This window comes from Nicotiana sylvestris, chromosome 4 (genome assembly GCF_000393655.2).
Source record: "Nicotiana sylvestris chromosome 4, ASM39365v2, whole genome shotgun sequence".
In the NCBI taxonomy this organism is placed as follows: Eukaryota; Viridiplantae; Streptophyta; class Magnoliopsida; order Solanales; family Solanaceae; genus Nicotiana; species Nicotiana sylvestris.
The window spans coordinates 52,605,798-52,621,244 of NC_091060.1; the positions used below are offsets into that span (position 1 = coordinate 52,605,798).

Consider the following 15,447-nt stretch of genomic DNA (forward strand, 5'->3'; position numbering starts at 1 on the left):
TTAAGTATTACTCCTAAGAGAGAAGTGTTCTATCAAAGATTTTATCACTAATAGCACATTAAATCAAATTAAGATTTTGATTTAATAATGTTGGAGTAGTATTTATTGTAACAGAAGAAAACAGTAATTATTGTAACCGAGGAAGTACTCTCAGCAGATATTTTCACAAAGAGGACTGATTAGTCACCAAAGAAAAATAGGCTTCGACTAGGTCAGACATTTTGCACAACTCGTTTCTTCATTTTCTATTGAAGTTTCTTCCTTCCAACGACGTACAAATGGGTAAAAGTTTTGACTTCTATTATGGACTTCTTATTCTTCTCCTCCTTATTTTATCATTTGGTCCTTTTAAATGGTTGATCGGCAAGTTTTACCATTTAATCGACTGAAGAAACGTTGTCATACTCCAGTTATTCGCAAATAAATTCTAATATTAGGATGGATTTTGCATATTTTAATAAGTTTCACATTTGACATCTATGTCGGAGCTACATAGCTCTGTCTCTACTTTCGCCTAAAAAATATATATTTTTAGATGGGTTCAGATTTTATATATATAGTGAGCAGCTAATTTTTGATCATGTTTGAATTTATTCTTGCTTTTCCCACTCACTTTCCACTTCCCCACTTTCTCCACTCACTACCCACTTTCCCCATTTTCTCCCCTCACTACCCACTTCCCCACTTTCTCCGCTCATGTTTCCCACTCTCCCCAAAATATTTCCTCCACTCACACCCTTCACAACCTTAAGACACCCATCAGCTCTCTCTCCTTCAACCAAGCAAAAACACCAGCTCTATTCTCTCCATTAAAAACATAGCTGAAAGCAGCCCCAAGGTACCCCCTATTTTGCACCAAAAATGAGTTCGAATCTACCCTAAAAATGACCTCAAAACAACTCCAAAAATGAGCTGAAAAACTGTCCAAAAACTAGCATTAAACTACAACCAAATCAGCCCCGTAAATGCCCCAAAATCCAGCTCTAAACTGACCCAAAATAGCCACTAAATCTGCTCAAAATAGCTCCAAAACGAGCTGAAAACACTCCTCAAAATAGCTTAAAAAACGACCTGAAAAACTGGCCCAAACCCAGATGAAATTCTGCCACCAAACAGCCATGAAACGAGCTGGAGTTCACACCAAAATCCAGCCCCAAAACTTCAGCACAACAGCTTCGAAAACCAGTCCAAAAATCCATAAAAACCCAGCGAATCATCCTCACAATGTTCGTGCTATGGGTCTGCAAAAGGGTCGAGTCCGTCGAGGTCGGCGTGGAAGTTCTCCGGTCGATGGTTCCGGTTGGTTGAGTTCATTTGCTGCTCATTTTTGGTCGTTGTCTATGTTCTGTTGAGTTGCAAATTCTCAACCTCAAATTCATTAATAAAGGTCCATTTTTATTCTTACTCTAGTTTCAAATCCTACTTTGGTTGTTTTCTATGATGATTAATTTTGCATTGGTCTTTTTAATTGTTAGAGATAAATTCATGTAGTATTTCTTCCACTCTTTAGTATGTTGATTCTTTGATTTTAATTCCCATCATGTGTTTTACTTCACGTTAGTTATTGAATGTTCTTTTCACTGTGATTGATCAAAGAAGATTTTGTTAGTTTTTTTTTTAAAAAAATTTCTTTGTCATTTCCAAGTTATATGCATTTGAAAGATTATTTTTCGGTTGAATTCTAGCAGAGACATGTGTTCTTTTAGAATGAATGAACTAACATAATATTCATGTGAATAGGGAATAAGAAGCGTTGTCTTCAGCCACACTGAAAGAACCTAGCTTTATTTACTCATTATGCCTTGAATTTGGTAGTAATTCATAAGTTTTATGTTAGAATTGTTTAGCTAAAATATTTCATAAATTCTACATCAATTCCATTTCCATAATTCTGCTTCACAAATAATCTCAAATTTAGCCTAGAATATTAATTTATAAATACATCGTAGTTTGCTTTAGGCGCGATTAATTAACTATCGTGACTATGGGTACGGTTTCCGTGGTATAGTCATAGTACCTAATTCCCAAATTCGGGGGTGCATTTCATGTAACCGGATCATAACAACTTCGAATATTAATAAAATAAAAATATTGCGAATCGCGGGTGCATTTCATGTAGCATGGTTTGTGATGTGTTCCAAAACGGCAAGTGTACGACAATCGTAACTTGTTCAAGAGATAAATTCCATAAATTGTAAAAAAGCAGTTTTAAATAAATAAAAGCGGTTATAAAGTTAAAAATGCACAATAGGTTTAAAACATGTAGTAAATCAGATAATAGGCCAATATTAATAGTTTAAGCCACCGTGCTAGAACCACGGAACTCGGGAATGCCTAACACCTTCTTCCGGGTTAACAGAATTCCTTACTTAGAATTTTTGGTTCGCAGGCTTTTAAAATAAATTCGAAATTTCCTCGACTTGGGATTTTAAAATAAACCAGTGACTTGGGACACCAAATAATCTATTCCAAGTGGCGACTCTGATAAAAATAAATAAAATAATCTCATTTCGAATAATGTTACTTTAACTGAAAAAACTCCCATATACCCTCGGGTGTGTAAAAAGGAGGTGATATATATATATTAGTCTTTGAGTATGCGCTTTGCGCGTGTAACCTGTCTCAATGAATTATATGCTTGTTATTGAGTTACAAAAATAAAATTTTACAAAAAAATAATTCTTGAGAATAATAATAGTTGATCTAATTTAGCCAATTACTCAAGAAAAAAAAATCTACCTCATAGATATTCTCAATCATGCATCTCAATTACTATATTCAACTTAATATTTCTCCCAGTTTTATAATTATATTAAAATAATATACCATAGTTTACCTAATACTGAAAATGATAATCTTATACCTCTTTATTGTTTGATTTTGAGCTGTTTTCCTTTCGACTTTGAATTTTTAGCACCCAAAAAGTCTGTCTGTACAAACAATCTAGGCATGTATTCGAAGTTTCCATGGGGTTGGTAAGGCGAAATGAGGCTACCCTTTCGTCCATATCTGTGCATTGGTCCTTTATGCCAGCTAGCATAATATAAAAAAAAAATTCTATGTATTCTAATAATCTCTTATAGCTTCTTACACATTAAACAAAATAAATATAAAATATACAAAATCGGCTTATTGAAGTAGAAGATAATAAAACTTATTGTATATATTCATATCTGTATAAGGAATAACATAAATAAAAGAATACAATAGAATAATACTATATTCTTTATTTTATTTTTAACTAAATAGTAAATAGAATAGAAACTATAGACCTTTTTTCTAGAATTTAAATATATTATGAAAATAATTTCATATTTAACGTTATACTTTTAAAAGGAGTTGATGAAAAATATATTATATGCAAGAATAATTTCCCCCAAAGTAAAAATAAGACGTAAGATATTAATTTAAATTAAAAAAATTATATAAGGAAAAGATAGATTTAATGGTAGAATTTAAATGGGAATCAACCTTTATATAAACCAAACCTAAACTTTATATAGAACAAATATAGACGTAAGAAATCTAACGAAGACAAATTAATTATGAAGTAAATAAGGAAAGAATTTACTTAAGTAAAATCTTATTTGGTTTTAAATTCTTAAATGTTAGGTCCTAAATATTAGGACTTTTTACGTAGTTCAATAAGAAAATATTTAATAGTCAAAATTTTAGTTGATTTTAAAGTGCTAGATATTAGGAAATTTAATTAAATTACAATTTTATCTAACGTGAAACCTATTTTTAAAGGGTAAAAAAGGCGAACGATATTTCGCTAAGGGCCTTCGTGCTTTTAATATAGTATAGATATAGATAGATTCGCGCGATGCGCGTGTACCTTGTACGATGCATATAAAATTATAAAAATATAAGCCCTTAAAAATATTTTTTTAATATAAGCTCTTGAAAATGACAAATATTGAGCCTATTTAGTAAAAAAACAAAAGTAGAGGCTAAGCATGAAACAACGTAACCAAGATGATTTTGAAAGTTTAGTGTTCTTTTATATTAGTTTCGTATCAAAATAATCGTCTAGATACCATGTATTCTAGACAAGTCAACTACATAAAGAAATAAATTAGCGATGAAAAAATTATGTAGTTAAATAATAAAAAATTATCGCTAGTGACAGATCAATAAAAAAAAGTGATCAGCTACAAGAAGAATTTCGTAACTAATTCCTATTTTTAAAGTTAAATTATGCAATAAAATTTCTTAATAATAATATTAGTTTCTTTTTTAACACGAATTTTTATTGAGGTACTTTAGGTATTTTCGTAAATTAGATTACGCTAATTAATATTTTATCACAAATTAGTTATTACTTTTTTCCAAAAATAATTACTCTTCCCTAAAACCTAATGTCGTAGAAAATTTGAGAAATAAACGAATTTAACAACCAAGCTTCTAAAAAAAATACTTTTCATTTAAATTTTAAAAATAATAAATAAATTATATGAAAGGGAAATAAAGAGGCAATTTATGCATATCTCATACAGAACTATTCGCTTAAAAAAGAAGAGAAGATGGTACTATGTTGCAATTTCGGAGATTAGTGGCCAGTAATAAATCAAACAAAGACACAGTAAGAAGTAAGTTGGCAATGGCAGTAGCTACAAAGAAGAGAAAGAGACAGGGGAACAAAAGGGGAAAGAGAAAATGAGAAAGATTCCAAGATTTGAATATGGCATATTCGAAAGAGACCGAGTCTAGACAGTAGGTACACTACTGTCATGCATTTATTTAGTGACATGTGGGACTCTCAGATTTGAATTAAAGCAGTAATCATAGTCCCCATCACACTCTTCATTAGTAAACAATAATAATGCTAGTAACTGTAACGACTTCGTGGTACAGTTCATAAGTAAGTATATACAATTTATAATGCATCAGTTTATTGGGGAGTGGTAAGGGCAAATATATACAATCCAAGGTATCAGCGTGGTTTGACAGCAAATGTAGAAATAGGTTTGTACGTGGATTGGTTAATAAATATAGAAAAATAGAGGAATGCTACCAATGTTCACTGTTCCGCAGCTTATTGCGCATCTTGTGCCTGGCCTTAACATGCCCACACATGCCATGAAGTGTTTTAGCAGTCTTTTTGAATATCTAGTTTTCAATACAAATCACAAGGAGATATCAGCAACTTAAACATATTCGTTTACTCGTAAAATGGTACAATTGAATTTGTAACATGATTTGTAGTCAAACAAATCCATTTGATCCAAATAGTAATAAAGAAATAAGATTAAACTAAGATTTAACAACTAAAATTAAAGAGGATAACTAGCCTGGTTCAGAATTCAACTTTTCCGAGAGCAGAGACGAAAATAATAATAATAAAGCGATGATAAAGCTATTAAAATTAGAGCTAAATAGTAAAGTGTGAGAACCAAGATAGTAAAGTATAGCCTTTTCGTATCGAATATGTTTTTCTCTCTTGACAATGGCTGTTAACCTCAGTATTTATAGCTTTACCTAAGGAAACAAGATCCTAGGATCAAACTCCTCCTTAAATGAGAATAAAAGTATCATTGATGAATATATAACGACAGGCCTTGAATGCAAATATTCTCTGTAACGGCCGTTCATTTAACGCTAGTAAATGTTCCTTCATTGAATAATGTCCGTGCAAACCTTTGAACTCTTACTGCCGACTACGTTCCCTTCAGAATCCATCCGGTACCGGTCACACGTGTCACATTTGGTATTAGTTGTTTCCCGACTCGTCCTTTACTTATCTCCTATCCTACGTGTCATCTTACCATTCAACCACCTGTTATCAACCAATTTTACCCCATATTGTTAGTCCCCCTACTTTTCGGTGATGAAACTCAGCGTTACCGGAAGTAGATGAATATTCCTTTCTTGGAGGGAAAGTTCCTGAACGGTCTTTAACACTTGAGGGGACACACATCTCTTTGCATTTAATACCCCAAACACGTGTTGCCCCGTAATTCAGCAAATATTTTCGCCTGGTTTTGAGGTAATCATGACTATGATTTTTGCCATCTATATCTTCTACACTACTCATCATTTTTACTTTTTCACTTTCACTACTTTCATAAATCTTCCTTCTTCTCCGCATTTGCTAAGAACTCTTTCACACCCTTCAACTTCATCAACAAAAAATTACCTCATCAACTTCACTACTTTTACTAACCTTTTACCACGATGAGTTCTTACACTGCTTTCTTCGAAAATACCGGTCTTCTCTTTGGTGGAGGTCCAAAGAAAAATAAAGACAAGGAGGTTGACATCGAGTCTGATCCTCCAACTGTTAGCACCATCATACCACATCATCTCAGCACCACAAATTATCTTCAAGAAAAAGCCCCTTCTGCAACTTCTCAAGGCCACCGGTTTTGGCCAGTTCATAGGTATCCCTCCTCTATTCCTCCTAGTATCCCAACTGTGAAAGAGAACTGCAACTGTTCCAATATTGAAATCCTCACCCCAGATATGGTAGAGCGAGTTACCTGCTCCAAGGAGGGGTTCATGTATGTTTATACGTACCTATTTACCTTGGGTCCATTTTCTTTGGGGTCGAGTGAAGAGCTCGACCTAATAATTTTAGAGTTTTGTCACCGATATTAGGTCTGCTTAGCACAAGTAGGTCCATTTATATGGCGGACGGTGACCTGCCTTCGTTAATTGTGCACTGAGACCGGAAAACGCCTACTCTTACATATATAATGATCCTTTACTTTCCCAAGATTTTCCGTAGGGAAGTAATAAACTTTAGCAAGCATGACCACCATGCTCTCCTCACCAATGTAGACAACGACAATGATCGTGGATGGATAGAATGGTTCATTGTTATTGCTACCAGGGATATCATCCCCACCACAACTCCAACCTTTCCCGAGTCGTGGAACATTTTTCATAAGTTTTCAGTTATTTGCTTCCTTTCTCCGTGAAAAGATCATTTTTTGCTTTTGCTGATTTTTGTTTTCTTTTGTTTCAGCTACCCGATAGGAATCGCCACGGGTCCAAGCCTGGACAAATGGGTTCAGAAAATTCTAAAAATTACAACTCTAGAACCCTAACAGTGAAAGAAAATGGCCCCCAAATACGGGTGGAAGGCCAAGCACCATGGTAAGCCAAGTCCTTCTTTCTTTTATCCTCGTTCGAACACAAGAAATCTCATGAATAAATTGCTAGCTTTAATTTTGCCTAATATAGGGCTTCCAAGGGGCTTTGTCATTTGCCCCAAAATGGACACCTTGGATGACCCCGAAGAATCCAGGAGGGTGTTGCAAAATTCCCTTGTCCGGAACAGAGCTCGTGGATCTACCCGAACCTCCGGTGAGGGTGCCTCCTTTCGGAGTCTCCAACTTGAGAACAAGAAATCGAAGAGAAGACACTCTTCCTCGATTGGGACTCAAGAGAAGAGGGAAAAGAAAATGTCATCTGAGCCGACCACAATGGTTCTTGTTGATGAAGGGGAAGCTAGTGATTAAGAGGCTCCGCTTCAAAGGAGATCTTCATCAGCTCAACCGTATGCTCATCCGAGGGAGCTTCAAAACCCAACATTATAGGAAACTCAAGCGCTTTGGGGTGAGATGGACTTAGTCGAGAATGCTAATTTTCACTTCCCAGCCCCAATTGCGGTCTCTGGTCCCAGGAATTCGGACCCCGAGCCTTTTCTGCCCCCAACCATTGAGCAAATAACAACCAAAACTCATTCTTCCATAGCTACTTCTTCTCCTTCACACCGATGGGTTCATGCCCACCGATGCCAGCTGCTCCTTCGCCACCAGCACCAACTGCATCCCCTCCTCCATCACCAGTTGATCAATAAATGGATGCCTCTTCTCCTTGCTGTCCTGACCACGGGAACTTGGGGAGAACCTATGTTATTCCTTCTCAAGATCCCCAAGGGAGGCGAAGCGCCACCCTTTCAGATTCGAAGGAGTGTCTTCTCCTCTCCATGCTGGACAAGTTACTTGGTTAGACAAACATGCCAAAAATATATAATTACATCCAATTACACCCAAACCCAATTATAAAATGGCTTTACCAACAAGTCCTTAGAAAAGTTTGAACTCCATCATACTGTAAGCTTAAACTCCAGCATATGGTAAGCTTGAACTTCAACACATCAATATGTGTTGGAGTTCGTAGGGTGTTTTTGTGTAAATTTTATATTTGCCTTAAAAACAGACATAATCGGCGTAGTCAATTTCGGCTCTACTATTAGGGCTTGACCACCTTTTATATTGCAATAGCAAAGTAGTCACTGATCCGATTAAATTAACGTGTTTGCCCCCAACTAAAATATGAAACAGAACTCCAGTAGCCAATACTGGAGTTCAAAACTTGATACGTGAAACCCCAATAAACTATGCTGGAATTTCCAAGATTAAGTAATTTTGAAACTTTACTACTACAAAATCCATACTCTATGAACGATTCTTTATTTTTAAACCTTTACTAACCTTTACTAGTGAAAAATCTAGGAAAATTCACGAATAATTCATGTTTTTGAATTCACATTATACTTCAGCAATTTTTAATATTTAAAATATAAAATCCAAGAAAAATTATAGGTTTTTTAATCTTTATTAGCGCAAATCCAGAAAAATCCAGGAATGATTCATGTTTATTGAATTCACATTATACTTCAATAATTTTTAACCTTTAAATATAAAATCCAGAAAAATTACTGATTTTTGAACTTTTATTAGTGCAAAATCTATGAACGATTCATGATTTTTTAATTTACATTATACTTAAATAATTTTAACCTTTAAATACAAAATTCAGAAAAATTACTAATTTTGAACCTTTACTAGTGTAAAACCCAGGAATGATTCCATAATTTTTGAATTCATATTATGCTTCAACAATTGAAAACTATTGCTTCATGTCATTCAAACTCCAGGAACAATTACTGGCTTTCGAATTTATAAATATACAAAAGTCCAATAATTTTTGTTATGACAAAAATTACTGGAGTTATTTCGTGTTTTAAATAGGTGTATTTTTGTCCAAAATTATATTTTTACATTAATAAGTGACTATTTTGCTATGACAATTAAAATATGATTAAGTTCTGATAGCCGACCTAAAAAGTGACTATTTACTAATTTCTCACCTTAAAAAGTAGCTATTTTTTAATTGCAGAATACATCGACATCCCCTTAAAGATGTTCCCACTTTTCACTTAGACATTCCATCTTAAGTCTGTTCCATTTCAACACTTTAACTGAATATTAACTGTGTCATTTAAACACAATTTGATGATATAGCATAGTATGTGTATTACACCATTTTTCAAAGCGTGAGAGATCTATTTTTTTTTTTTTTAAAAAAATCTCTTTCTTTTTCCTCTTTTTCTTCACACACCATGATATACTTTATTTTTCATTCCCGGAATAAGTTTGCCGGAAAATTTTCACACATTTGTTCTTCTTCGTTTCTCTCCTCTTTTCTCAACTCAAATTCAATTTGCATGTCTTTCGTGATTTCCACACAATTTTGGCCCTTCTCCTTTCAGATACCATAATTATTTTTGAACAGTTTCTTCGGATCTGAAACACGTAGGTTCCGTCACCAGTGAGCTTGCTGGATTAGTGCTTTTACTTTGGAGCATCACTAAAATCTTCATTGCAGTTCCAATCCGAGCGACATGGGTATCTCTGGAAGATCCAGATTTGGCCATTGAAAAAAAATTAAACCACTAATGTTCGTTGTTGGTGGATTTGTTTTTCAGCAATTAGGGGTTAATATTCCATGACAAAAAAATTATTACTAGTTGATTACTATGTTTTATACTTAGTGTTGTAAAGGGTTGGGGATGGAGATTAAGAAGAAGAACAATGATGGCAGGAGTGAGTTTGCGAAGAAGACAATATGGGTTGCCCTCGTTCTTTTCCTTTTTGGCATAAGAAGGTGGAAGGGGGGAGGGGGGAGTCACGAGGAAGATGACGAAAGGGGGTTGGGGTTCTTGTTTTTTTTTTTTTAAGTTCTTTCTTTTTTCAAAACTTCTATTTATTTATTTAAGTTAAATCCACGTGTCTCCATCTTATTCGTTATCCTGGCTTGTGAATTACACGTATTTTTGTGATTAGTTTCTTTTCAATTTTGTGTCTAAATGACACAGTTAATGTCCAGTTAAAGTGTACAGACTTAAGATGGAGTGTCTAAGTAAAAAATGAGGACAACTTTAAGGGGCTGTCAGAAAATTTTTATTTTGTGCCTCACACAACTGATACTAGTTGTGTGATGCCTCTATTTTTTGTCCCACAACTTTGTGGTCCTAGAATTTTGTGGACCTAGATGTAGATATGGGTCTAAAAATATGTGAGATGAAAAGATGCCTCACACAATTAATATTAGTTGTGTGAGGCATACTATAAAATCACTCGAGGTTGTCATGTATTCTGCCTTTTTTTATTACACTTGTATTCCAAATTTTCAATTACGAGTTCAAAGATTGCTATATTTACGTTAATATCCAATCCAACGGCTTCCAAGTGAGTCCAAAATGAGGGAGAGAGAAGCAAAACGAAAGCAGAAGAATCGAGAATTAAGCAGCGATGAACCAGGCTGTACAGAAAAACACTTTGTACGTATGTAATCCCAAAACCCAAAGCCCCCCAATTAACCTCTAACTTTATCTGTGTATTGATGTGTGTCTATAAGTATATATGTTTTAGTGTATTACTTACTTTACATTTAGGTGCTTTAATGCTAAACTACACTATATTTGTGTTTAATTGAGTTATTTTATGTGTAGGTATATTGGAGATGAAATTGTGAGCAAAACGAATATTTTGGAAGAAAAAGTGTAAAAGAACCAGTGAGCAAGCGAGGCAAGCTTTGTAGCTCGTGTTAGAGCATGCGAGGTGAGGCAATTTTCTCGCTATAGAGTGGGCGCCGCGAGGGATATCGTGAGAGGAGGCACGCTAGAGAGCTGGCACCGCGAGGCCTGAGGTGAGCTGGAATGCGCGTTTGAGCTAGCACCGCACGGTCTATAGCAAGGGTGTTCCGAATTTTAAAAGCCTATTTCATTTCCTTGTTGGGTTTGGACTTGGGCTATTTCGTTTAGGTCTTTTTCCTACACATATAAATAGTCATTAAATACCATTCTGAAGGAAGTTTGGCGACCAGAGGCAAGAAAAGCACGTGGAACAACTTTTGGGGGAAAGAATCATAGAGTTCTGCATTCCTTCATCTTTTCTTTGTAATTTGTTAATGCAAAATACATGGAAAATCGTTACTATGAATATGAGTATCTAAACTTCTAATCTAGGGGTTTGATGGAACCTATTGAAGGATGATTTTTCTAATGCGTTTAATATAAATTCGCCATTTACTTTTCTCTACTTGTTCAACTATATTATTATTGTTGTTGGTTGAAGAGCCCTCAATTGATTGTGCCTATTTAATGTGTACTGCTTGAGAGAGAGTACCTATTTAGGTAGTTGTTGAACAATACCACTCTTAACGTATTTGAGTGATCAATACAGAGGGTTTAAAGGCGAGATTAGAGATAACGAAACCTTGGTGCGATCGTAGTGAGTGGTAAATTAGTGCCAGCTAGCGTAGTTCGAGAGAATATATCTAGTAAATTATGATAGTTGCTTTAGATAGAGATACACACTCAAAGTACTCTCAATCGGCAGAGTATACTTGGGTGAATTTATAGGAACCGTGGCGGGGGAGATTGTGACAATAGGGGAAATCAAAACCCTAGACCGTTCCAATCTTGTCTACGACATTTGCTTTGTTAGTAGTAAAATTACAGCTTTTTAATTACCTTGCTTTTAGTTAGTAAACAATCAACTCATTATTCAATATTTTTGAATGTTGATTATTTGGATTCTTACGAAACTAGTGGTTGTGATTAATAGGTTAATTCCATGTGGGATTCGACTCCGGACTGGTAAATCGGATTATATTTGCATCGACCGCTTGACCTCTTAGGAGGCATAGTTGCGCGTGATCAAATTTTGGTGCCGTTGTCGGGGAATTTATGGTGTTATTAATTAAGGCTGAAAGAATTCTTAGAATTTGTAGTTAATTCAGCTTTCTCGACTTAAAATTCATTATATTGAAACTCTAACGTTCGTAGTCTTGTATATTACAGATGCATGCCTAGAAACTCCTCAAGAACTGGTGAATTGTACGAAGCATTACCGAACCCTGAGAAAGCTTTCAAGGACTAAATCAAGCAAACAAGTAAGATAAACAACAACAAAACTCAATAGAACAAATCAAACTAGACATGCATGGTGACATAATAGACAATCCAAACAACAGAAATAATGAGAATGACCCGAACAACCAGGGTGTGGCACCAGAAGCAGCCTTGTATGATTGGGCATAACCTACACCTGAAAATATGGCAACCACAATTGTAATCCCTCAGATACAAACAGAATCATTTCAAATCACAAATAACATGCTATATTTGTTGCAGAGCAAGAGACTGTTCTCGGGGTCTTACATTGAAGATCCTCAGCAGCATTTGAAAAATTTCCTGTAGATATGTGTCATGCAAAGGCAACCAAATGTGACACCGGAAGCAATAAGGTTGTTGTTGTTTCCATTCTCGGTGACGGGAGAGGCTCAGACTTGGCTCAATTCGCTCCCCATAAACTCCATTACCACTTGGGAGGAAATAGTCAAGCAGTTTTTGAACAAGTTCTACCCATCCAATAAGACTGCAAAGCAAGTTGATGAGATATTGAGCTTCAGGCAGAAACTAGCTGAAACATTGCAAGAAACGTGGGATAGGTTCAAAGGTATGTTGGTTAAGTGTCCACATCATAGCATTCCAGATCAGATGTTGAGGCAAAGGATCTATATTGGATTGGCAGCAGCTTGAAGGCCAATGTTGATGCTTTAGCATGTGGAGCATTTTTGAGCAAATCATTCAAGGAATGCAAGGTCTTACTTGATAAAATGGCTCAAAACTCAGGATGGATAACAAGAGACTCTACAATCACTCCTGTAGTTCAGTCAGTAGCTTTAGACCCAAACAACTCCATGGCTGAGAATATGGCTACGATGATGATGCAATTGAGTATCCTAACCAAAAAGATTGATGAATCAGGCCCGAAGCAGGTGCACATATTTGACACGACAAATGGAGGATTATGCACACCATGCATTAATCAGCCATATGTGTACTCGTGGAGTGGTGAAAGTGACAATCAGAACTATCAAGAGAATGTGAACTATATGGGCAACTATGGAGGCCAGAGACAAGGCGGTCAGACTTGGGGACAACAGAATCAACAATATAGGCCACCACAGTACCAGTACAACAACAACAATAATAATCTTGAAGCTGCATTCCCATAGGGTCAGGCTGTGCCTTATTAAAGGCAACAAGGGTACAATTAGTAGAATCAACAACTACCTTATCAACAATCTCAACAACAACAGATGGTACAACAAGAGGATGGTTTGTTTGAAATTAAAGGAATGATGCAACAACTCATTGGGTCTAGCGAGAAAATGGAATAAAAGGTCTACTAGATGCAAGAAAAGGTAGTATCACACGACTCAACTATCAAGAGCATTGAGATTCAACTAGGGCAAATATCCATGGCCCTTAACAATCGCCCTCAAGGGACTTTACCTGTGGAAACACATGTAAACCCGAAAGAGCAGGGCCCGAAGTAGTTGATGGCTGTTAGTATGAGAAATGATAGAGACCTTAATCTAGAGCAAGAAATTGCTAGCAGAATCCAACCAACCGAGATACTCGTGCCAATACCGATTGAGGTAGATAAGTCAACAGAGCTAACAGAAGTAAGAATCCAACCAACCCAGGAGGAAATAAACTAGGAAAAAGAGTTTGAAAAGAGGGCTGAGGAAGTGCAAGAGAAGGCATTAGAAAAAGTGCCCGAGCAAGATCAAACTCAAGTCATAGGAAAGAAGTGACCTCCAACTCCCTTCTTACAGATATTGGCCAAATATCATAAGGATGAGCAATATAAGAAATCTATGGAGATGTTGAAGCAAATCCAGGTGAACATTCCATTGATTGACGCCTTGAGGGAGATGCCTAGGTATGCAAAAATAATGAAGGACTTGATGTCTCGCAAGTTTGACTTTCAAGACTTTGCCACAGTTACACAAACTCAGACATGTAGTGCTGTCGTGAAGAGACCCATAGCTGAGAAGTTGTCCAACCCAGGGAGTTTCACAATCCCATACACAATAGGCAGCTATGCTTTTACTAAAACATTGTGTGATTTGGGGGTGAACATAAACTTGATGCCCTTGACTATCTATAAAAGGTTAGGCATTGGAAAAGCAAGACCCACATCCATGTTACTACAGCTAGCTGACCGAATGGTAAAGAGGCCATCAGGTATACTTGATGATGTGCTGGTGCACGTTGGAAAGTTTGTGTTTCCGGTAGATTTTATCATTCTGGATTGCCAGGTTGATGAGGATATTCCCATAATTTTGGGACGGCCATTCTTGGCCACTGGGAGAGATCTAATTGATTATGAAATTGGGGAGCTAAAGATGAGACTGAACGATAAAGAAATAACGTACAATGTGCAGAAGTCTATGCGGTGACCTAGTGAATTTGCAAACTTCTCTCTGATAGAAGCTGTGGATGTGATTTTGGAGGAGGAAGATGAGGCTCTGAATGCAAAAGACCCTCTAGCAGCCTGCCTCACGAACTTAGAAGAGGTAGATGGTGAGGACTTGGCAGAGTGGGTTTTGGCCCTTGAAGGCCAAGAGTACTGGAAAAGAGAGCTCGAATTCGAGCCCTTACACTTAGAAGAAAGAAAGACCCTCCAGCTAAGCCATCAATTGAAGAGCCACCACAGTTGAAGCTAAAATCGTTACCGTCTCACCTCAAGTATGCTTTTTTGGGACCTAACTCAACTTTACCTGTTATTATATCATCTGGTTTGTTAGATGTGCAGGTAGAACAGCTTTTGCAGGTGTTAATGAAGTGCAAGATTGCAACTGGTTAGACCATTACAAATATTAAGGGTATCAGCTCGGCATTTTGTATGCATAAGATTCTACTGGAAGATGGACACAAACCTTCCAGAGAACATCAAAGAAGGCTGAACCCCAACATGAAAGAAGTGGTGAAGAAAGAAGTGATCAAGTGGTTAGATGCAGGACTCATTTGTCTCTAATAGTAATTGGGTCACCCTAGTTCAGTGTGTGCCAAAGAAGGGTGGAATGACTGTAGTGCAAAATTAGAACAACGATCTAATCTCAACAAGAACAATCACTACATGGAGAATTTGTATGGACTACAGAAAATTGAACAAGGCCACCCGACAAGACCATTTTTTGCTACCATTCATTGATCAAATGCTAGATAGATTGGCGGGGAGGTCCCACTTTTGCTTTTTGGATGGATACTCGGGGTATAATCAGATCTCTATTGCCCCGAAAGATAGAGAGAAAACGTCGGTCACCTGCCCGTATGGCATCTATTCCTTTCGG

General features: G+C 36.3%; 1 protein-coding gene and 1 non-coding gene across 2 annotated transcripts; one reads left to right on the forward strand and one right to left on the reverse strand.

The window, feature by feature from the left end:
- Nucleotides 1–12,682: 12,682 nt before the first annotated feature.
- LOC138890929 (small nucleolar RNA R71) lies at nucleotides 12,683–12,789 on the reverse strand. The gene has a single exon (XR_011407292.1). It is a non-coding gene; the product is annotated as a small nucleolar RNA R71 (small nucleolar RNA).
- An 858-nt stretch (nucleotides 12,790–13,647) lies between these two features.
- On the forward strand, nucleotides 13,648–14,553 carry LOC104235752 (uncharacterized). The gene is made up of 2 exons (XM_009789563.1): nucleotides 13,648–13,773; nucleotides 13,927–14,553. The coding sequence occupies exons 1-2, from the start codon at nucleotides 13,648–13,650 to the stop codon at nucleotides 14,551–14,553; spliced, it is 753 nt and encodes a 250-aa protein (XP_009787865.1).
- Nucleotides 14,554–15,447: the final 894 nt, after the last annotated feature.

Excerpts from the sequence above, each read along its gene's own strand:
- LOC104235752 (XM_009789563.1), top strand. The coding sequence starts at position 13,648 with ATGGCTGTTAGTATGAGAAATGATAGAGACCTTAATCTAGAGCAAGAA. Across the intron at positions 13,774-13,926 it reads AGTCAACAGAGCTAACAGAA|ATATTGGCCAAATATCATAA; the intron begins GTAAGAATCCAA and ends CCCTTCTTACAG.